This window comes from Accipiter gentilis, chromosome 29 (assembly GCF_929443795.1).
Source record: "Accipiter gentilis chromosome 29, bAccGen1.1, whole genome shotgun sequence".
NCBI classification, from domain to species: Eukaryota; Metazoa; Chordata; class Aves; order Accipitriformes; family Accipitridae; genus Astur; species Astur gentilis.
In genome coordinates this window covers 2,111,039-2,133,717 of record NC_064908.1, presented here as the reverse complement: position 1 = coordinate 2,133,717, position 22,679 = coordinate 2,111,039, and the positions used below count along the sequence as shown (strand labels likewise).

Sequence of the window (22,679 nt, the reverse complement as noted above, 5' to 3'; positions counted from 1 at the left end):
TTTTCTCTACTGTTTTCACAATGCAATATGTGTTTTCTGGGTGCCACAGCATTTGCCAAAGCAGCTTAGACCAAAAGCCTGTTTGACCCTGCTTTCTGAATAGACCAGAGAAAAAAACTACAATCCACCCTGTTGTGGGTAATTATTGAATAATATTACAGGAGGGAAGGACTTGTGCTTCAATTGCTCATGGTCAGCTCACAGCTCTTATTCTAGCTGGGGTCAGGAGTCGGACTCGATGATCCTCATGGGTCCCTTCCAACTCAGGATATTCTATCATTACCCCAGCTAGTGACAATACTAGACAATCTGAATGGTAATAGCAATGGTACGCTAAGTAGGCTTGGGAGCGTTTCATACAACCAAGAGGAGCGATTCCAAAATGTAAAAAAACCTCCAAAGCACGTTCAATGTGTGATTGCCCATCAAAAACCTCCTTCAGTCTCCAGCCCAACCCTGGCGACTGGTCCCAAGGTGAATTAGGAACAAGCTGCACCTCTGTGAAAACTCCAGACGGCGAAAGCCCGCTATCAGCCACCCTCCTCCTCCAGCCCCAGCCCCGGGGCCAGTCTGCTCATGGAAGCCCAGGGACAGAAAGGAGCAGTTATTTAACACGTCCGTGAGGTCCAGCAGTTCCCATACACACACCAGTGACAGAGCTGTATGCATACTGGAAAGCACAGCCCTCCTCTGCATTCAAAATCAATTATAAGCATCTCCTGGCTACGAGCATCTGACGTTTCTGGTGCGAGCATCACCTTGTCTAAGCATTGCAATCCTTGGAAATTCAAACCATTGCCAAAAATAGAAACTCAGGCTGTAGCCTCGAGCAGTCATTCTTGTAAACAAGGAGAAGACAGGAGAGCTGAGGGTCCATCCTAGAGACCTGCAAAAACTCCCAAGGCTAGGGTGAGGCCAGCCTTGGATGAGGGCCTGAAAGCTGAATAAGAATTTTCCATCTTCAACTCATGATTTGGTGATAATTATGACAGATTTACAGATCCAAAGTAGCTCCAAGGTTTCACCTCCCCAGATAAAACGGGTGTAATTAAGGTGACAGCATCGCTCCTGCGTGGTGTCAGGCACCAGATGAGCTCACTAAGGCATGAACCCTCTCAGGGTCAGAACAGAGCTCTGCTTTAAGGTACCAATCAATTTTACTACTGACTTTAATGGCATAAACCAGCTGTAATGGAATTTGTGGCGGCGCTAAAGAGAAAAATAGAGGCCAACTAACAAAAGGGAATGATGTGCTAGAAGTTTTAGATGCCTGAGAAAGAGATACGATATAATCAGGGTAAGTGCTGGAAATCAGAAGTAACAATGCAAAGGATGATAACGCTCGGCATATGCTCACCAGCTTGCTGCACGGTACTACTCCAAGATTCATCTCTGCAATTACCTTCCACTGGCTCCTGGTTATTATTTAACACAAAGCAAGAGAGCATCTTCCTTGTGTCACTTGGGAACCTGCCATTCAACAACGGCAAATCTGGGGACTACACTGGCAGTGCCCTGTGATGATCAGAGGGGTTTCTGGCATATTTGAGCAAAAAGCGGTGATATTTTGCACCCCTGCTATGTTGTTGAATAAATGAAACCCCAGGGGAGGGTGTCGCTTACACCACCAATAGGGTGGCAGGGGCTAGCCTGATTTATCTCCCAATTAGTTTACAAATTGTGGACCATTGGTAAGTGCTGGCATTTCCCTGCATACAGATTCCACTAAGCACAAAATCAATGTGGCTGGATGAAGTGCCCTGTTTAGGCAAAACTGGAGATATGAGAAACCCCAGCTGTGGCTTTTAAGTTTATTAATCAAAAGGCTGCTAATTAAACAACTGAAAGAAATGACCTACTCAACCAATGGAAGCCCACCAGCCCAGAGAGCAGCTCTCCGTTAAGCGGATAGAGAAAGCCTACACCGAACCAGCAGCCTTGGAGGGGGAAAAAAAATCCCTGAATATTTGGATGCAGAATTACCCTTCCATCCCAAAGGGCATCATGGTGAAAAAATTAAATCTATAGATACAGAAACTAACTCAGATATGGTTAGGTTTCACAGGAAGTTGATTAAGTTTCTAGCAGGACCTCAGATCCTGAGCTGCAGAAGGATGGACTCTGGCGCTCGCTCTCCTGTTGGTGTTTCTGCGTTCATGCAAAAAGGCCTATCAGTGCCTGTACGTGTGTACACAGGTATGTGTAGAAACATCTTCAAAACCAGCAAGAAGCAGCACCCTAGATTCGTCCCCATTAACTAAGCACCAAAGTAACAACGTCCATTACAAACAAAGGAAAATTTTTAGTGCTGACTCCAGCTCCCTGACGATTCCTCATGCACAGAAAGTCCTCGGGTACAGAACAAAGTTACACTTTGTGTAACGCTCCTGCTGGGGTTACAACAATGCACTTTGCAAGGAGTAACCGAGCCTAGCAATTCAGAAGGTTATCACTATTTTGGAGGTGCAAAGCTGAAACCAGATGCTGTGGGAACCCTGGGTTTAGGTTCCCACATAAACCCTGTTTATTCTGTAGGACTGCGCGAGCTCTAGATCCTGAAAACTGCGCTCGTTGACTGGACTACCAAGAAATCGTGCAATGCCACGGGGAAAGCATCAGGAAAGGATGGCAATTTTGGGATTGTCTTCTGGTGTTGAACGCCCTCCATCTGACACGTGCACTCGCAGACCACGGCTGTTCCCACGGGGGGGACGCGTGCTGCCCCCTCCTCCCCTCCTCGGCAGGACACTCACCACGAACATGTACTGCTGCGTGGACTTGGCCGTGAACTCCGGCTTGCACTCTCCGATGCACAGGAGCACTGGGCCGGAGCTGATCCCTGGAAGCGCCTGCCCCATTTCACAGACGATCCTGGAAGCAGAAATGCCACAGTAAGGCTTTGGCAGGAGGTGCCAACAGTGCCCTGTACAGCTCCACGCAGGGCTGGCTTCCCGCCCCCCCCCCCCCCCCCTTTAACTTTGATATCTGTCTCTTTAGAAGAAGTTAATTACAGAGTCTATTTTTACCCCATGTAGTAATTTGAAGAAAAAAATCAAAATTAGACATAATTATTACAAGCTGTAAACTCCAGAGCAAAGCCAAGCACTAATGGCAATATATTAGCCAGTAGCAAAGTGAGTGCAAAGTCCTCAGAGTAACAGATGAGTTCATTAAGGGAACAGCTCACACTGCAGTCTCCCAGTTAATCAAAAATGAAGAAACCTGCTGCGACGGATGCAGTAGACCCCTTAACCAAAGTGGCCATAATTTGGTACAGGCTCCGAAGGAGGTAAAGGCCTGAGCCATAGCTGGGCCAGGAACTTTTCTAGTTTCAATCTGTTCTCTGAAAACCCACAAAGGAGCAGAGTGACCCAGTGAGCACCGATGCACGTGAGCTTGGAACACTGATCACAACGATTAACACTTTTATCAGGGAACAAAGAAAGTTGTAGGCACAAGGAGTCTCATGCATATCTTTCCCATCACATGTAATTTGACTACAAGCCAACAACTTTATTCCATAAATACGACAGCCGAAGTGAACCTTCTGTGCGCTCTCCCTGCAGGCCAGCGTGGCTGCGTGGTGGTGATCTCCCCTTGAGCTGGGACGCCTCTCAAGGTTCCTCCTCCAGGCAGAGAGACCTTCTACCACCGGCAGATCTTTGGTAAGTGACTGCTATCACGCATAACCTTGTAGTATGGTAACCTTGATTTGTGCCTTGGTAACTTTGATTTGTGCCTTGGTAACTTTGATTTGTGCCTTGGTAACTTTGATTTGACTTGGTAACTTTGATTTGTGTCTTGATAGTTTTGAATCACTGTTCAAATGACTGTGCTCTACAGTACGAGAGTGAACCTTGCCATCGAACTTTGTTAAGTTGCACTTTTACAACATCATATTAAAACTGCTTTTGCTAATACCTTTGACAGTGGTCCTTTCAGCGGTCTAAATCACCTATTCGTGACACCTGCTCTGGGATGGAGAGCAGCCTCTACAAGGGAGACGGGGCTGGCTAACACAGAACATACCGGTGCTGGTAAAAGGCGTTAATGGCACCGAAAGACACGGATCTCACGCTCCTCGTGTGGCCCAGCTGAGCCCTGTGGGCACATCCCGAGGCAGGGGAAACCCTAAGGACAGGAGAGCTGCTGGGATTAACCACAGCGGCCCAAGCTGGAAGATGAGGAACCCCTCATTACGCTCCCTGTGGGTGTGTAATCCAAAAATCCCAGGGCACTGGGAACGCACAATGTCTACTGGAGATGAGACCAAGAAAATGCCTGCCATGCCAGCAGGTCTGAGAGAGGTTTTCAAAAGCACGTGAGCTGGCAGGGCTCTCCAGCTGTACCTAAAGGGGATGGATGCTGCTCGGTCTCGCAGCAACACTGGAAAGACAAATTCAAGAGCATCCTGCCAGGCACTGGGAACCTCAGGGCAGGAGAAACCTGCCTGGGGGCAGGGGCCGCAGTAACGCTGGTGCCGAGACAGACACTTGTCGGTGTCTGGCCCTGAGAGCGAGACCAGAGAAAAAGCCAGAGCATCCTTCCCCGGTGAGGCTGAAGGTGCTTTTGCAGAGCGGCAGGGGAAACGCTCGCTCGTCTGCTGATCACGTGCAAATGCATAAAAGGCTCCAGTCTGTGAAGGCAGCATTTCAGCTGCCTTCAGTGGCATTAAATTCACTACAAATAAAATAAAATAAAAAGACTAAAGGAAAAAAGAACCTGCAGACAGCATGCACAGGTGATGCCAGGAGGCCTAATGAAATACATACATGCTAGTAAAGAGCTCTAATGTGAAAGTCCTTATTGCTGCACATCAAAACGGGTTGCCTAGAAAGATTCTGCCTTTGGAGAACAGGAATTGAAGCATCTCAGCTGTGCGCCTTAATCTGCCACGTGTTCCTCTCTCTGCCTTTCAACCAGACATTGCCCATGCACCTCTCTCCTCTGCCTGCTATTTCGTTACTTCTCCTGCAAACCGGCAGCGGGGCGAGGAGGCAGGGTTTCTGTGCTGCCAGGCTGTGGGCTAGGGTGGAGGGCTCGTATTTGGGAGCAGTAACCTCGGCTCTTGTCAGCCCACAGGCAAAGAAAGCAGCGTGAAGTGATTCCTGACACCCCACGGGCAGGAGAGGAGAGTGGAGGTTTTCTCCCACAAGAGGCAAGGATACACCAAGTGCTATATACAGGGACACACACCAAATACTCAACTATTTGCCAGTAAAGCAGCAGCTGCCGTGCAGTACCAGGCATGAAGGGGGCACTGGACGGGGCACAAGCGCCCTGGTACACCTGATCCCGATTCCTGATAAAAGCCAAATTCCCAGCAGGTACCTTGTTACAAAATGATGCATTCGGCAGAGCTGTAGGGTGCTGATTGCTGGGCTAAGTGGCCCTTTCACCAACATTAACCTAATTGCTGGCTGATAGATTGCGTGGCTGGAGCATATGGTGAGTCATTACAGTCTTGGAATTCAGTCTGCCCACAGAACCCTTAAGAGGGTCCTTTTATCTGTATTCATCTTTAAAAGGCAGCTCTCATGCTAACGCTTGCTGTTATCTGCCCAGGGTAAATGTTTTAATGATGTTAACAAACTTTGAAAGCTCAAGAGCCATAATTAGAGTCATGATTATAAAATCAGGGTTTCATACCATCAAAGGAGGATAATTTTATAATCTTCCATCCTTTATTTGAAAAATAAAATAAAACAAAATACTGCTCAGCAGAACAGCCCAAACCACTAGCAGTGACAGTACTATTGGTGCAGCACTTGGAGCCGTTCCTGCACTAACACCAGCGATGCTTTGCACGCCCATAGCGTCCTTCATCCAGTGATTGCATCCTATACTGATACACTGCACACATCCTCGCTGTTCCTAAGGGGGGACTAATGTCATTTCTGTCTTACAGATGGGGAAACAAAGACAAGGAGTGAGCAAAAACCAAACCAACACCAAGATGGTGACTGGTCCTTCCACTATGCTGGGGATCAGACCGGGACCCATCAAATGCATTTCACTACCAGCGGACAACCGCTTTCAGCTGCTCCTGAAGCTGGGGCAGATCCGTGCTGCTGGGACCACTCACGGGGCCTGGGCTCCCCACCACTCACCGCAAGCAGCCACAGCCCTACTACACAGGACACCATCCTGGTTCCCAGCAGGAAAGATTGGACAACTCAAGCAGAGACATCACATGTTGCTCCTCTCCTGCCCTGCACAAATGACCCCCAACACCCCCCTCAGCACCTACACCAGGACAACCCCCCCAGACAGCACCAGGAGCACGTGTCACTTTGGGAGGTTTATTCGCCCATCCTCTGTTACATGCCTATTTTCTAATTTTTGGTTGACATTTTTCTTAGTGAAATAAATGAATTGACTCCAGTGGAGGCCCACTTGGATTAAGCGGCTGTCACTGCCTCACCCGCCTAACAAATGGCTGCGTGCAGCCAGCAGCGCCGGCTGAATTTCAAGTGCGATGGGGAGCAGAGGGGGCAGAGAGGCTCAGCATCAACAGCAAGGTGCTCGTCAGAAAAGTTGCTTAGCAAAGCAGGAACCACGGTGTGGAAGGAAACAAAACACTTAATGAAAGCTTAAAGGGCTGCTTAACCCCCCCAGAGAGCATCCCCTTCTGGTGTAGGAACCCGGTCCAGGCACCATCCACCTCCAGACCCCTTCCTGCAGGGCTGGAAAGGGTGGAGAGACGATGCCTGGAGTCTGGATGAGTTATTGGCCTCCCGTGCATTTGCTGGAGGGCAGGGAAGAGGCTTTGTGCAGGCTGACCGGCCCCGGGCACCCACGGTGGGGATGGGTAAGGTCCGCGAGGCCACTCACTGTTCTGCGACGACGTACTGCTCGGGCAGGGGTGTGCACTGCACCCCAGCAACCTGCACCCCGTGGGCGATCTCGGAGAAATCCAGGCCCAGGTTCACGCCACGGATGGTCACCCTCGTCCCTCCTTCTGGGGGGCCTGACACTGTCAGGATCTAGAGGGAAACAAAACACAGGAAAGTTGAGCTGGCATCGCCACAGCACTCGTGCTTCTTCAACCCCATTTCTGGCTTGGGAACAGACTTTTGCTTCGCAGGCTGCTGACTGCTGCAACCTCCACCTGCTCCTACCGCCAAACCCAGGCCAGTGCCACCTCCTCGTGACTCCTCTGGATGTCTTGGAGAAGCCCAAGGATGCTGAAATCCATCTGTGCTGTGCTCCGAGAGAGGACATCAAGGTCCCTGAGCTGGCCAAGAGGCATGGGCAACGCCATCCCCCAGAAAGCCTTGCAGAAGGATAAGACTGGCTCCTTTTTTTATAGATACAGAAGGTAGTAAGTCACCTTCCAGAAGTAGCCTGCTGCTTTGGAGAACTCTAACTTCTGCCTTGGCTGTTCTCTGAACGTTAATGTCACATTTTATTAGTAACTTGGCACCTTAAATGACTTACAAATGTTAAAGGGTGAGGTGTGTGCTTTAAAGCTGCCTGTTTATAGCCTGCCTCAGCCATAACCATCTCTGCTTCTGTAGACTTTCATTAAGGACAATATCCTCTTCAATTAGGAGTATAAATTACAATAATGTACCGTCACAAAATTTGGACCCAAGACTCTCAAACAGTTGTTCTGAATCTGCCACCGGTCTGTTGTTGCTCTTGCATGAGTTACTTATCTTCCTCATGCTACAGCTGTTATTAATAAATAAACATAATCCATAATAATGCAGTTTAATTAATTTAATGGATAAATCTTGTTTACGCTTGTTTGTTCCACCCTTGTCTTTGGCAAAAGAGTTGAGCTCTTCAAAACCTTCTCCTTAGCGTTTCCGGATGGATGGCTGCTTTTCTTTCACCTTCTTAAGAGCTCGCTGTTCCCTGGACATGAGCAGGTTAGGCAAAACACCAGTTCCATCACAAGAGCACACCCCGGCAACTTGCCACAGCGCACCTGAGCGCACCCCAAAGCAGCCCCCGTGGGACCCCCAGCACTTTCCAGTGCCGTGAGGCACATCTCCCCCTTCCCCCCCAATGCAAACTGCTAATGCCATCAGGACACCCCCGTTCCCCATCCCTTCTGTGGCTCCAAGTTCCCCTCAGCATCTCCCTGCATTTCAAATCCCACCTGAAAGTCTCACCTTCTCCCTTGCTTAGACCTCTTAATTTCTTGCTCTCCGCCTCTGCTCCCATTTAAGGTGCTGCTATTGAATTTGGCCACAGACGCTGGGGTTCAGCCTGCTCCACGCACCCAGCAGAGCCACGAGCTGCCTCGTACATCAAACCACCACCTCCTTCCTCTGTGTGTGCTTTAACTTCTGCCTCCCTCTCCCCTCGACTGCACAACTGAGGTTTCTAATTTATTCGCCATACACTGTCTGTTGTGCTGCTGTTTTCTGTAACTCATACGGCGTAGCACGTCTTGTATCATTCAGCTCCATGAAGAACTATGTGCCCATAAAAGACTACAAAATCACGTTGTATTGCATTACACTGAGTCCTGAAGGCCTGCACTGGTAATGTTTACATTGCTAGTTGGGAATCATCTGAACTTGGCAGTTCACGTACTTGACAGTTACAACTGTCCTTTGCAGCTCTAGATTATGTTAAAATGCATTTGCTGGAGCACTTACACCGCCGGGCTCGTTGTCTCATCACTGTTCAAAAAAGTCACAGTTTGCCATTTCCCAACCTTACCACAACCAGCGGAGCCAACCGGCCTCGCCGAACAAAGCAGAGCTGATTCTGTATTTTGAAAACGTCCTGACCTGGAAAATCCCCAATATGGAGCTCCACTCGACCTAGATTTTAGTGGCCGCTAATTGAACAGTTTTGAAGTAACTGTGCCATAAAGCAGCCCCAGGGTTAGAACAGATGCATTCAATTAATTACAGCTGGAGAGATTCAGTCAAAATCACAGAAAGAAGATAAGTCTTAAAGGTCCCGTTGCACCGAGCGCTGGCGACCCCTCCGCGCAGCATCCCCGGTCACCTCGCTGCGTAGCAGACGCGCGGCCGAGGCACTTCCAGCAAACCCAGTCCGGGGCAGGCGCTGGCACCGTGGTCTGCCTTAACCCCCCAGCCCGGTTGTGCTGGGGAGCTGCTCGGGCCGCAGGACCGGCTGCAATGACAGTCCGGATTTCTGGTCTGAGACAGACAGGATTAGGAAGCAATATTCCCCAATTTCAAAAAATATACTTTAGCGTTTCACTCAGAGGTCTGTGGAGGATCAAAAGAACCTGCAAAGGGCAGCTAAGGATAAAACAGGGCCATTACCAGGAATTGTACATTTACTGTTTAGGGGTCTGCACCTCTGCTGGAAGTTTTTTAGGTTGTTTGCAGAACTGAAGCAGTGTGAAAGTCACTGAAATCTAGAGCGGGGTGTGGGACGTGGGGCCCTTGGTTTTGCTGATCTCCCAGATTATTCGGAGCAGGTCACCTCTCCCCTCTGCACCAGCCTCGCCTTGCATGAAACCAATCAGCTATCCACCGCCTGTAATAAAACATGTTCCTGCTGCTCAGGGAAAGATTTATGCAAGTGTGAAGCGTTGTATTATTCACAGAAAGGATCCAAATACAGAGATGAAGTGGGTGGTGGTAGGAGCTTGGTTACCCTTACACCCTGCCCTTATATCGTGTAAAGGATGCAGATGCACCACTGGATTTCTGTTGTTGCTGCTTCTTACTTGGAACCAAGGTAGGGACCCCAGGGATCCCCAGGGTTGGAATCCAAGGGATCCCAGGGATCCAGGAGCCCCGACACACTGCTAGCACACTTCCCTCCCCAGCCTGCAGAAGACACTGCTGTAACGATGCAGGATAAATGTTCTCAGCCTTACGTCTTGCCGGTTGCATGGTTCAGCGTTTCTGACATGAAGCAATATTTAGCCTCCAGAAGAAGTCTGTGCATGAGACAGGGAGGCCCAGGACTGGCTGTGAGTCGGATGGGGCTTTCCTTCTGGAGCTGGAGGCAAGCCGCGAGCCTAAGACCGTTCTGCGCAAAAACCACTTGGCATCTGTTGGGGTGCGGAGAGCGCGCCTGGCTTGCAGAATAAATGGTATAACCCCTGCCCCCTCCCAAAATGTCATCTACCTTCATTCTCTTTGTCTTTTTTCATCCTGCTCTAAGCTAGCTGGATCCCAGCTGATGAGCCCAGCAGGGAACCAGCACATAAGCATTGTCATCCCGGCATGATCCCTCCTTGTCTCTGCCTTAGCTGATAGCACATTCAAAACCTAATTGTTATCTCAGCAGAGCAACTCCATTATTCAGCCTGACACTGCCCCCCCTTCAGCTGTTTGTTGCACTGATGTTATATTAATGAGCCCTGCAAATAAATGAATAGGAGATCAGAGTGCCGCTTGTTCGCAAGAAAACTGATTTTTATTTATTTATTGCTAAGACCACAGACCGTGTGGAAGTTTTACGCTGTTAAAGGGACACTGTTGGTGATGGCTGGGCCTCTCACCAGAAAAAGAAAAGGGCTGCGTATATCCTACTGCTCATTTACTTTTATGACTATTAAAACACAGTCTCTTCTTACTAGTCATGCATCCCCCAAAGGCACTGGCACCTGGGAGCCAGGACCTTGACCTCTGGCTCAACAGAAAGAGTGAACTTGCACAGAGGAAGCAAAAGGAGCGGAAAAGAGCCCGTACCAAAGGCTCTTTTAGTCTGAGTGGTCCAGGCTGCAATGCAAGCCCCAGTATGAGACCAAACACTGCTCCCCAGTCGAGTCTGTCAATGCCGGTTCATGCAGAATGGAGAACGTGTCACCAGTGCCTGCTTCCAACCTGCCAGGAGCAGGTCGGTCCCAGCAGGGCAGAGCGGTCGGTCACTTCCCAGCTGTCAGCGCCCAGCTCCGCAGCACTGGACATTGCAAAATGGTACCCAAAATACTGAAAAAACTCGGCTGCCAGTAAAAAGGACCCAACAGCAATGAAGCCTATAAGGGTCTCATGGTCTGCAAGACAATCTCGTACACTTTTCTGGAGGGGAAGAGGGATGAGAGAAGTTAACCTGTGCTGTTGAAAGGTTGGGGTTTGGGAATATTGAGCCTGCAGAGTTTCTGCTGGGGCTTTGCCATTTTCTATAGACCTGCTGAAGAACTTAGCAAAATTCCGTGAGAGTTTTTAGCCCTATACAGTGCCTTTCCCATCAGTGGGTCTCAAAGCACACAAAAAAGGCCACTAGTTCCCTCTGCTTTCCCCCTTCTTTTTCTACAACAGTGAAAACTGCAAACTTGACTTTCATGAAAAAAAAAAAAAAGCTGTGAATTCATAAGAAGAAGGATGGGAGGTGGAGTTCAAGCAAAAACACCAAACACTGCCAGACCTGTGATAAAATCACAACAGCTCACAGCACTGCCAGCGTCAGCAGGGGCCATGGGACAATATATCCCCCTGACACCTGTATTTTCTATCGCTGACCCTCAGTGTGGAATAAGCCGATCTGCCAATGAAAGCACAGACATTTCCTACTCAATTCTCTCATCTCCAAATCCACTCAGGGCAATCTCCTGAGACTCAAAACATCCCCTGGCGAGGCACCCCGCACTTCCCGCTTTGAAGGCTGAGACACAGACCTGGTTATGGAGACAAGAAATCTGTAACAGCAAAGCTCTGCTCTTTTCTCCTTGGACAGAGCCCAAAAGTATTGCTTTCAAGTTGGACAGTGATAAAACACTCAGTGGCAGCGCCATGCCCGCAGCCAGCCGCGAGAGCCTGCCAGTGCTTAGATGCAAGTCACTTGGTGGCTGGAGCAGAGTGTTTTTCCCCTTCTCTGCTGAGCTCAAGGAGGGGTAAATAAATAAATCTAAGACTCCTTCAATGTTATAACTGTCTGAACGGTTTATGGTGAAGAAGATCTCAGGCAAAGGCTGTTTTGCTTCTTGCATCTTGTAGCATAACCTTGTGCAAGCAGAACAGCACTCAGATAAGAAAACTTTGGTTTCTGACTACTGGCAGGGCAAGGCAAATATCCAGGCAAGCCTTTAAGGCTCATTTTATCTCTCTGTAAAGACAGCTATGACTTGCCAAACAAACAAATCAACCAAAGAAGGAAAGGACAGACTCTCAACATTTCTTAACGCTTTCACGTCTCTGCGCAGCTGGCACCACCACCACCTCTGCTCCTCAGCAGCCTCACGAGCTCCGCTCTGCAGTTTACAAAACACCGCACAAGAGAAATACCTGCCCATCAAAGGTATGATGTCGCCAGGCAGAAGGTCTAAGAAAGAAATACCAAAGGCCTGGTAATGTCCCTACGGAATGGACGGACCCTCCTCAGCAACACCCTCCTCCAGTCAGCCCCAGCCCTAGCACAGCACCACCAGCCTCTGCCACAAAAAGGAGGCCGATGCCTTCTTCCCAGGGGGTCTGAGCAGGAGCCAGTTTAGCTGAGCTGGTGTAGAAAGTAATCTGCGTTAAGAGGAAACTTCCGCATGGAACTGGGGTCCTTATTCAGCTGGCAGGAGTTTGTGCGCTGAGAAGCCCTGCTCCTGCCCGGCCAAGAGCATCAGTGCAACGGGCTACTTTGATCCGACACTGTTTTACGCCCATGCCCTCCGCCTTCTGCAGTATGGACTCATGCTCAGGGCAAGGGAGGCTTTTTGAGGGAGTTAATTAAGTGAGAAACCAAAATCTTCTTCCATTCCCACCTGATATGAGCGTCACTCCTAATAGTAATGTTAACGGACTGAGTGCTGTTTTACTGGTAAAAATGCTCCTGGGAGACATTTTGCATCCCTCAGTGGTCTGAACAGAAACATCAGAAGCATCAACTATAGACTAATTAGCTTCCTAGTTTAATTAGCATTCTTGCAACAATCCGTAGCGGTCACCCCGATGCTGGTAGCATCGCTGGCGACTGACAGCTGCACGGCGGGGCAGTGGGCTGCGCACCCTGGCCACGTGCCGGAGGATCTGCCCGTTAATTTCACAGAAAGTAGTGGAGCATTTTATTCCCTGTTCTTCAGCGCCGGATGGACAACGGTGGCTTTTCAGATGAGAGGGAGAGAGAGGCAAATCCGCTTTGGAAGGAGCAAGGAGAAGGGGCCGGAGAGGCACGCTCTTACCTCGGTGATGCGAGGGTTGGAGCACTTGACGTTCCTGCTGGACCAGTCGAGCCAGGGCTGGGCGGAGGGCGAGCTGCAGTGCGGCCGCAGCGTGCATTTGGCCTCGCCGCTGCACCAGCCGCATTCGAACTTGGGGTCGGCTTTCAGGCAGAGCCCGCAGCTCTCGCGCTGGGCTGCGCACTTGTAGAGGTGCACTGCAGGGAAGAGGGGACGGGACAGTCAGGACGAAGTCAAGAATTGAAATATTCGTACAGACTACGGCTGCTCTTGGACTTACACAGGTTGAGTTTTGACTTAACGAGCCGCGGAGCAGGCTTGCCCTTGTGGTTTCCAAAGCCAAGGCTGTATCGGCGGTGCTCAGTGAGCACCGCTGTCAGTGGAGCAGAGCGAGTTGCCTTCGTCCAAAGCGGGATCCACCGGGACCACAACGTCTCTGCCTGCAGCCACGGTGACAGCAGCTAACGCCGCTCTGCCCCAACAGCCACTTTCCAGCCCCATGGCCGCCCTCCTTCTTGTGACCTGAAAGCCAACTCAAGCAGACATTACCTTTCAGATCCTCCGGGTTGTCAATAACAAAGTTCCCATTCCAAACCACAGCAAAGTCCACGGCTAAGTTGCTGATGTCCATCCCATCATACAGATACTGAAGGAGAAGATGGAGAATGAAATGCTTGGGAGGATGTATCAGAGACACTAACAGGAAACGGAGATTTTTTTAAAACAACCGTGATTATTCTCTGCTTAAAAACATGTGCTGATGTCTGAACCACCACACTTCTACACTTCATCTCCAGGGTCCTGCCTTGACTCCCTCCTCACCAGGAAGAGATAATTAAATCAGATCTAGTCCTTGTGAGAGGTAATAGATTAATTATTCCACTCACAGTGGTTGCTCTTGTCACTCAGTCTCTAGCTTATCAATACAGCCCCTCCAGTTAATCAGACTGGAAGGACTGCTGCCTTCAGGCTATCTTCTTATACAGTCACCATGCACCCTAGTGTGACTGGGAGCTTAAAAATCATGCTGCACAGCTTTGGCTGATGAAATAGGCAACAGCTGAGAAAAAATAGATGGTGCAGAGAGGTCCTTTCCCAGTCTCTGCTTCAGCCTAGTCTAGGATGGCACTAGCTTGAATTATTCACCTCATGGATGTCCTGGGGACAGTGGCTGAGTGAATCTGGGTGCGTTAGGTGAATTCCCAGTGTATTCTGAAATTCCCATTATCACAATTAGCACCAGTGAGGCCTCATTCTGGTGCTCTCTTTAAGTCAGCCAAGAGCTGCTGAAAAGACTTTAAAAGGTGAGTGAACGTTGCCATCCTCTTTGGGATGAGGGAATGATGATTAAAGCAAAGCACTGTTTTGACTGTCCCTGTGCAATAGTTGTAAAGTTTTAACTTACATTTGGTTGTACTGATTCACCTTGCTTGCATTTTACTAAGTTGGTGTGAAACTAGATCTTCTGTACAAGTGATGGAGCTGTGAGAACAGAATTGCCCTTACATTCTCTACCTACCACTTCCTATTAGCCTAACAGGAATAAACGTGCTTCTCTAATGTTTATAAATCACTTTGGATAGTAAAAGTACTATCTAGTATTAATACATTTATTATCCACCAAGCTGCAAGGCCCAAAGACAGCCAGTGATATATAAATATCCAGTGAAATTTTTAAAAATTCAAAACGTCATTAACAATTTAAGACCATCTGCACTGAACATTAAAGGAGACCCTGTTCTGCTGCCTAAAACAAACTGAATGTGCCCTGTTTGCCCATGGACCTCTTTGAATGCACAGCGAGGAGGGGAAGGACCACGTTCTTCCCTGCCCGTCGTCCAGCTGAAGCGTGCCACGCGAGACCCAAACGCGGGCTGCGGCTCGGAGGGTGGCCTGCATTTGCCGTATGTGTTTTGGCATCCCCGAGTACCTGCCATGGTGATTTTGGGTGTTCTGGGGTAAAATCCTGCCAGATCCATTGGCAGGGCTATGCCCCGTCCTATGGAGGAGACCTATCCTCCCCTGCCTGCTTCTCCGGCAGCATCGTTCAGATAATTTTCCTCTCTCTGCTGCGCTGTGCTCTCTCCCCTGGCAGTTTTCCTTTCCCCCTCCTTCCCTGCACCACGCTGTTTTTCAGCATTACTGTATTCATCCAGCTACCGTGACCTGGAATTTGACAGCTCCCCGATAAGGGGTCTGTGATTCGCCTTATCTCCCCCGCGTGAATTAGCCTGCCTTAACACCTTCATCGCACACCCTCCTCCTCCCCTTCCCCTCGCTGACCCCCCACAGTCAGACAGGGAACCGCCAGATAAAGGATCTTCTCCCGGCCGGTGCTATAATGAAACACCTTGCATACCCACAGCAGGTTCCCACCTGGAATTCAGGATTAGTTTAACTCCAGGATTTTTCACTCTCCCCGTGGCTGAGCCCATCCCCTTTCGCAGCTCTTCGGAGCTGACGCTCATTTTGGGCGCTTTTTTGCCACGTTCCCCTCCCGGTGCCTCACCGAGCTGTTCTGGCACTGGACGCTGGAGCTGTTGAAGCGCAGGGCGGGCACGCGGTGGATCACACCCTGGATGCTCAGGACACACTCGTACCCACGCTGGCCGGACTGGGGCTGGGGCAGGTTTCTCGCCTTCAGCGTGATGGGTTTCACCTCTCCCACCGGGATCAGGATCTCCTCCGTGGGGAAGAGCTGGGGACAGTCCTGAGGGGCAATAAAAGAGAGGGGGAGGTTACAGTGGCGATGGTGTGTCCGCAGGTCTGGCCAGGTCTCAGCCCGGCAGCAGGGCTGATGTCCCAGCACATCGCCAGTGCACAGTACCAGCCGCTTCTCAGTCCCTCCGTGCAACTGCAGGTTAAATAAAGAAACCTCCATTACAGTCCCCCTGCTCTGGGACTGGCACTGATTTTCTCACCGCAGTCGCAGAAGAAGGAACACTGCTATTCAGGGAAGGCATCCTTCCCGCTCTGAGCGTGCCGTGGGTTTTATCTGCGGAGACACAAGCTCTCGCCCTGCCCTCCCGCAGCAGCGGCAGCGCGTTATCAGCTGCTCCAGCTCCTCCGGAGCCCCGCTGCTCCAAGAGGGCGATGGGCTGCTCCCAGCCACACGCCGCATTCCCTGGGCCTCCTCCTAATCCCATTTCATTCCTTACACCCTTCGGCTGCATCCTGCTTCAGAGCGAGACTGATCAGCATGGGATGTGCTTCTCCCTCGCTCCCAGGTACCGTTCCGCTCTGCTTTATCTGAGCAAAATTACGCCAGCATGCCATTAATTTCTGAGGCGACGTTAATTTCTGCTCTATCTGCTCTCACCCCTTACCACGCTCTGGCCTTTCCGAGACACGCTCACTGCAATGTTCCCACGCTGCTGCTCGCACAGCTTTTTCCTGAGCTGGGGGCTGCCTGGGTGGGATGTGTGCCTCTGCCGGCCGGGTGGGCAAGGCATCGGGACCTGAACTGCCCTTTCTATCTCTAAAGCAACGCTCTTCCCTGCTCTGTGCTTCTGGGAGGTGGAGGACGTCCAAGGACGGAAGGATTTGGTTTCAGTCAGTATCCAGAAGAGTAGAGATGGGGTTTTCACAGATGGGATTAAGCACCCTAATCCTGATCTCCCTGGGCCTTCTGAAATTCTGTCCAGTCTGCAAAACTGGCCTTTTAGGAATCGTAGCAAAGGGTTTGGCATGTGCAATAAACTCAGAGCCTCTTCCAGCAAACAGCATTTGTAAAGGTCTTACGGCTTTCAAAAATGTGCCCATCCTTGGATCTGAAGAGCTAATACTGAGGAGGGATCTCTCACAGAGGAGGGAGGACTGAAACAAAATCTAACTAATTTGTGTACAACTGTATCTCAGTACGTACCAGTGGGGTGGGTGCTGAGCTGTGACCAGGAGCGCCACACATGAAATTTTTGCTGTTTTCACTTCATGCACAGTGAAAACAGCAAAATTACCGACAAGCAGTGGCACCTGCAGATCTCCTGCCTCTGGAGAGCCCATCGGGCGAGGAGGAAGGCCAGCCCACAAGATGCCAAACAAGCTCTGATGCCCCTGGGGTCTGAGGCACTGGGTCTCTGCCGTCTTCACAGCACCCTCGGGGCTTAGAAACCTTAAGCCTCCAAGTCTTCTGGACACAGGCCCTTCAGGCACCCTAAGCCTTTTTACACCAGCCTGGAAAAAGCAAAGCCAGCCTGCCAGCCCGCCCAGGGATCCTGCCAGCCCCACGGGCAGGAGGAAGGTGATGTCCCAGCCGAGCTCAGTGATCCAAACAAAGGGGCAGCAGCAGCAGCAGCGGCTCTTGCTGCAGATTAAAGTCTTTCTGCACCTCCAGGATGCACTCGGGTGCCGCTCCAGGAACGCATTTTTCTGAGTCAAATGCAAATTCAGAAGTATATTACAGCCAGAGCCTTGCAGTACTATCCATCACCCTGCCGGGCCACAGCAAAAGCGTTTTGGGAGACAACCAGAAAAAGCGAGGGATGCTGAGCTCCAGGAGAAGGGAGAGGCTGCTCAGTGGGAGTCCGGAGGAGGAGAAGGGAGCGAGTGAGGGCTGAGACCAAACAGCACAAAGAAATTTCACTTCAGGCCTCTCCCGATTAGAAACTGAAGCCTCTTGCATGAAAGAGGAGATTAAACAGGTTCTGCTCTTGTAACACCAGGCACGAGGCTGGCTGACAACCGCCAGCATAGCTGCAAAGGAACCCTCCTGCAGTACGAGGCCAGCGTGAAGGGAGCTTTACCATCCACTGCGGGAATGAAACGGACTCCTTCCCGAACCCCAGAGGCTTCCAAAACTGACCTAAGGGCATTAAATAAAGGTGACACTAAATAAAGAATTGTATTTCATCCTTGATGTTCATTTTATAAACAAGTTAAGGCTCAGGAGTTCTCTGCTCGAGGCAGTGGAAAAATGTGTAAGGATAGTTCCTCAGTTGCTGAAAACAGCCTGATTTTTGAGGGTACAAAATACCATGAAACTGGAAGCAGTCTATTAAATTTTCCATTGAAAACCATGTGAAAATATTTCAAACATCTGTGTGATTGCAATAAAGGAACAAAGAAAAGAGCAAAACACTGCTGCCTTCAAAACTATGTAGTCTGAAAACTAAGCACAGCAATTAAAACATTAAGTACGGAGAAGTGTGATTTGCTTCCACTTCTGCCACTATCTGGACAAAATAATGCAATTGTAAATTAATAGCAAGCTTTAATATTGCAGTAGCTCAAGACTTTGCTACGCAAGATGCTGTATATGAAATAACAGGAAACTCTCCCTGCAAACACCATCCTACAGACGAGCACATCTCCAGTTCCCCACGAGCACAAACTAGATGTCTAAATGATACTCTGAGACGAAGTGCAAAAAAAGACCTACCAGTGCCTGGTAATTGTATGACATTCCTCCTATAAGATCTCAACGTCCTAAACATTATCTCTTCATAACACACTGGGAGATACAGTTTTTCCTCAATTTATATACTGGGAACTGCAACACGCAGAGACAAAGGCTCTGACCATCAGAAGTATTTACATTCTGTTTAGCTCTAATTTGCTTTGATCTAATGGAACTAGGTACCTAAGTACCTGTAAGTATCTGACACTAAATGATTAATCCTAAGCTAAACTAGAAGTTTTAGAAAAAAAATGGACTGTCGTCTCCCTTCCCTCTGCCAAATCCCAGACTGGCATCCCAAGCCCTTTGCCACCCCGCCTAGCAATTAAAGGAAATCATCCGGATGGTGATGCAACGAGAGCTGTCCTTACCAGGCTCCCGCTAGGACTGTGTATCCAGGGAGAAAATCCCCATCTCTCACTAATGACCATTAAGCACGCCAAGCCACGCTCCCTCTCCAGCTCACAGCCAGACTGATGGGATGTTGTTTCGCTACTGGCTCAGGCAAGTTGTAAATGAGAAACAGATGCTACCCCAGTTTGGAGAAGCCAGTAGCTTAAACTGCTGCCTCATAAACCTTTTTAGTGGCACTTTTCCTTATATATTTTTTATTTTACTTCTAACAGGGACTTTCACGGATTAACAGCCAAGAGTGATTTTAAACTCCAACAGCCAGAAAGCGGGCTGTGCTGGGAAGGAAAGAAAAGCCCTTTTCTGGAGTGGAGCAGGTTTACAGGCTGGAAGGGAAGGCCACCGTGAAGCTCAGCTCTGAGGTTCCCCCAGACCCTGGTATCACAGATCCAAGGCCCAGCTCAGCCTTTACGCTACCACCAGCAAACTCCTAAGATTCATGGTGGTTTCCATCCAACTCTTCCGAGCTGACTTTGCACGCACGTTCCTTCCTCCTCGTTATGCACCGCACACCTGTACCGCCTTCTACTCAAGGTCTGGCTGCGTTTAAGGTTTTGCATGTAACCTCAAACTCATATCGAGGACCAACGGGAGACAAATGGCTCCACTCCAGAGAGGTCCCACGCTCTGTGGAAAGCCCGTGTTTGGGAGGAAAGGCATCCTGGAGCAGCAGAATCTTTTATCACATTATGATTGAAAACAAAAAATCTCCAGTCACATCACCAGTGGGAGAACCTCAGCACACAGTCCTGAAAATAATGAATACGTTATGGACCATTATCCTTCCTGGCCACTGCTATTCGTGAGACGACTGTTAAAGAAATGCTTCTTCCTTTAGAGACATGGGAGAGGACTTACATTTTCAAATCTGCTCTCTAGTGCTGAAAATGCTGGTAGCAAAAATTGTTCTGCCGTCATTAGAGATGAGTAGGACATAATAGATTTTCTTTCCTTTGGTTTCAGCGAGAGAAAAATGTCACATTGGGATTCTGGTGAAAAAAAGGCATGCAGCCTGTGAGTGCACGCCGCTCGGGGAAACACCGAGAAAGGCAGTCCCTCTGTGCTGGCTGACAGCTACAGTGATCACACTAATAAGGGGATACGCATTTTGGGATGGAGCGATACGTAGGAAGATGCCACGCTACCGAAAGCCCAGGGCACTCGTGGGGAGCCACATTGCTGCTGGCGGCTGCTGCTGAATTTATCAGATGAGCGAGTGAAGCCGCAAAAGCCGCAGGGGCTTGCCGAGGGTGCGGGGCTTACTCGGACGCTGCACGCCTTGCAGAAGCGCTGCTGGAAGCCTTCTCCTCCCTCTTTGTGCTATTTGCCCATCCAGGCTCATCGTTCAGCTTTCGGGTCTTTTTTTAAATTTTTTTTTTTACATTGCTGCCGCAGCAATGTACACCGGCATCCCTGCACACACAGGCCTTCCCGTGGAGCGTGTGTGAGTGGGGACGGGTCTCCCGTGGGTGCTGCCGCAGTAGCACCTCGGTCCCACACGGCACACGCAGGGCTGAAGGGGGGTGATGCCCTAGGAAAGCAGGCCTGGCAGATTGGTTTGTCCGTTCACCACCTGATCTAAAAGCCAGTCAGTGCTAACATAAATTATTTGTTAGGGGTATATCGGCAGCTTCAGCAATGCCTCTGTTGATGCTTATTCACTTAATGGGAATTTCCTGATGAACTGGGAAGCGGTTGGCAGCACCAGTCCTGCTGCTGGGACTGGAGCAGCGCGGCTGTGGCAAAGGTCCCCTCGCGGTGGTAAATGATGAGACCGTCCCCTGTTTGTAGGGCTCAGGGCTGGGTGCTCGATTCTGCACTTCCCTGTGCTAGTGCCAGAAAATACAGAATAAGAGGGAAAACTGCAGCCAGTGGAATATACAATTTGTTCCATAATCAGTTTACTTTGTTTTTTAATTCATGAGAAGTAAATCCTGCAGTGAGTTAGAAAGGCCATTATTGCCTCCTCTCGCTAAACAAACACACGCTGAATCCTCTCATTATCCTTCTTGACTTCTGTATACCAGAATAAACACAAATCAGAAGATCTGCTAGAGAAAGACAAGACTCCGATGTATGAGTGGCACAGACTCTCGGGGAATATTCTGTGTATGAAGTATCATCGCACACAATTTACAAAGACATTTTATGCTTCTCCAATGCTTTTTAGCCTCAAAGATTCCAAGGTCTGTAAATACCTTAAAGACCCGCAATATGCATCTGTCTCTGGAGGAGAACAGAGCACCCATGGTTATTATTTGTGTTTAACAGAGCAGTTTTAGTAGGTCAAATCTTCTTGCTCTTATCTGGAAAAAAAATGCCTAGAAAGGGCAGGCATTTCTTTTGACTATGGGATTTAGCCCAAATGGAAGAAAATATAATGTTCTCATATTTTTCATCTGCCCCCCCCCCCCCCCCCCACAAACGTTAACTTGCTACACACATTTTAAAGTTATAAACATAAACAAATCTGGCACATGAATGTAAACCCCTGGCTCACAGTTGTGTTCCCAATGATATAAATTACAGTCCCCGTCACTCATGGAAACACATTATTCTTCATTTATGCTACTGGAAAGGAGAGCAGACCTTGCTCCTTAGAAACCAAACATGAAAAGAAAGGCAACTGAAGCGAGACTTTTCTCACTGGTAAATTCCTACCCAATGCCCTTTTGTCCTGAGCTCTGTGCTGTACGCACGTGCTGTAACCCGGGTCTTCGCCATTAGTTTACGAAGTACTGGGATATTTACAGCCACGCAAAACACGGAAGGCTGGAGAGCCTATTTCTCACCCACAGACAACCCTTTGTGTACCAGAGGTGAGGATAGGAGCAATTCCCTTGGACACGGCCAGGTTACGGGTGGGAACAGCTCCCTCCAGCTCCCTCCAGCGCTCCCGTCCCCAGCAGCCCTGTAGAGCACTCTCCTGCGTGGCTCTTTGCCCCTCCAAACACTGTAGGTTATACACACCATAAATCTACTGCTGAAAAAAGTGTTGCCAATAAGCTCAAACCAATCTTCTCAAACTGAGATGAGTTAATCTTGCTGCAGCTGGGCTTTTTGTTACTATTGGTACTTTTTCAGGCAAACACACCTCTCCAGAAGTTAGATGTGACCCAACAAAGTCATTTGCTGACTTTGGTGGACTTAGATGTGGCCCTGAGGGATCTCCTACACATCATAGCTCCCATTCAGGTATTCAACAGTGGGGACTGTAAGGACAGGTATGAGGAAGGTTTGATTTTGTTTTATTTCCTTCAAGGTGCATCAGGCAGCACTCAGCATCCAAGGGCACAGCCGGGGGCAAAGGTGTTGCTCTAAAAGAAATGAGAATTTAAAGGAGTCAGACCAGAGCCAAAATTTGTCTCTGCACTAAACTCCCAGAATCTGAAATGCTCCGTCCCCCTGATTCAGCATCTCACACGTGGAAATGGCATTATCTGCACACAGTGGACATCAAAGAGGGATGGGATCCCACATTCTGGGAAACTAATAGGATTTATTTGATTCTAGCTCTCCACTGGGATGGGGTGTAAGAATATATTTATGTATCTACATTCCTCTTCATCTGCATGTTTTATACATTCAGAGAGAGGCACCTTATAGCCTTATACACACACAAACCCAACCACCTCAGACACATTAAAATGATATCATAGGCCTCATCTGAAGCTTTGTAAAGTGAGACAATCAGTGTCACACACCCGTGCGGCCTCTTCCTGGAGAAACCCTGCTTTTGTGGGTGCAAGGCCTTTGCCTTCCCATTGCTCTTTGGATAGCAATGTCTAAGCAGGCACCTTCTGCGGACAAAGGACACCT

The 22,679-nt window shown here is 49.3% G+C and overlaps 2 protein-coding genes across 5 annotated transcripts in view; one reads left to right on the top strand and one right to left on the bottom strand.

Moving 5' to 3' along the window:
* The window catches only part of PLXNA2 (plexin A2), a 178,613-nt gene that overhangs the window by 36,187 nt on the left and 119,747 nt on the right, over nucleotides 1-22,679 (bottom strand). For 3 of the 4 annotated variants that reach the window (XR_007509978.1, XM_049832556.1, XM_049832557.1), the window contains exons 10-14: nucleotides 15,564-15,764; nucleotides 13,604-13,700; nucleotides 13,058-13,251; nucleotides 6,835-6,986; nucleotides 2,754-2,871 (exon numbers count right to left, since the gene is read on the bottom strand). Coding sequence is in view for 3 of the 4 variants with exons in the window: in XM_049832556.1 (XP_049688513.1) it covers nucleotides 2,754-2,871; nucleotides 6,835-6,986; nucleotides 13,058-13,251; nucleotides 13,604-13,700; nucleotides 15,564-15,764 (762 nt within the window). In the remaining variant the exon portion in view is untranslated. Of the gene's footprint in view, nucleotides 1-2,753; nucleotides 2,872-6,734; nucleotides 6,987-13,057; nucleotides 13,252-13,603; nucleotides 13,701-15,563; nucleotides 15,765-22,679 lie in introns of those variants that run through there. The other variant, XM_049832559.1, reaches the window with a different exon arrangement.
* The window catches only part of CD46 (CD46 molecule), a 251,230-nt gene that overhangs the window by 126,666 nt on the left and 101,885 nt on the right, over nucleotides 1-22,679 (top strand). The window lies entirely within an intron of this gene.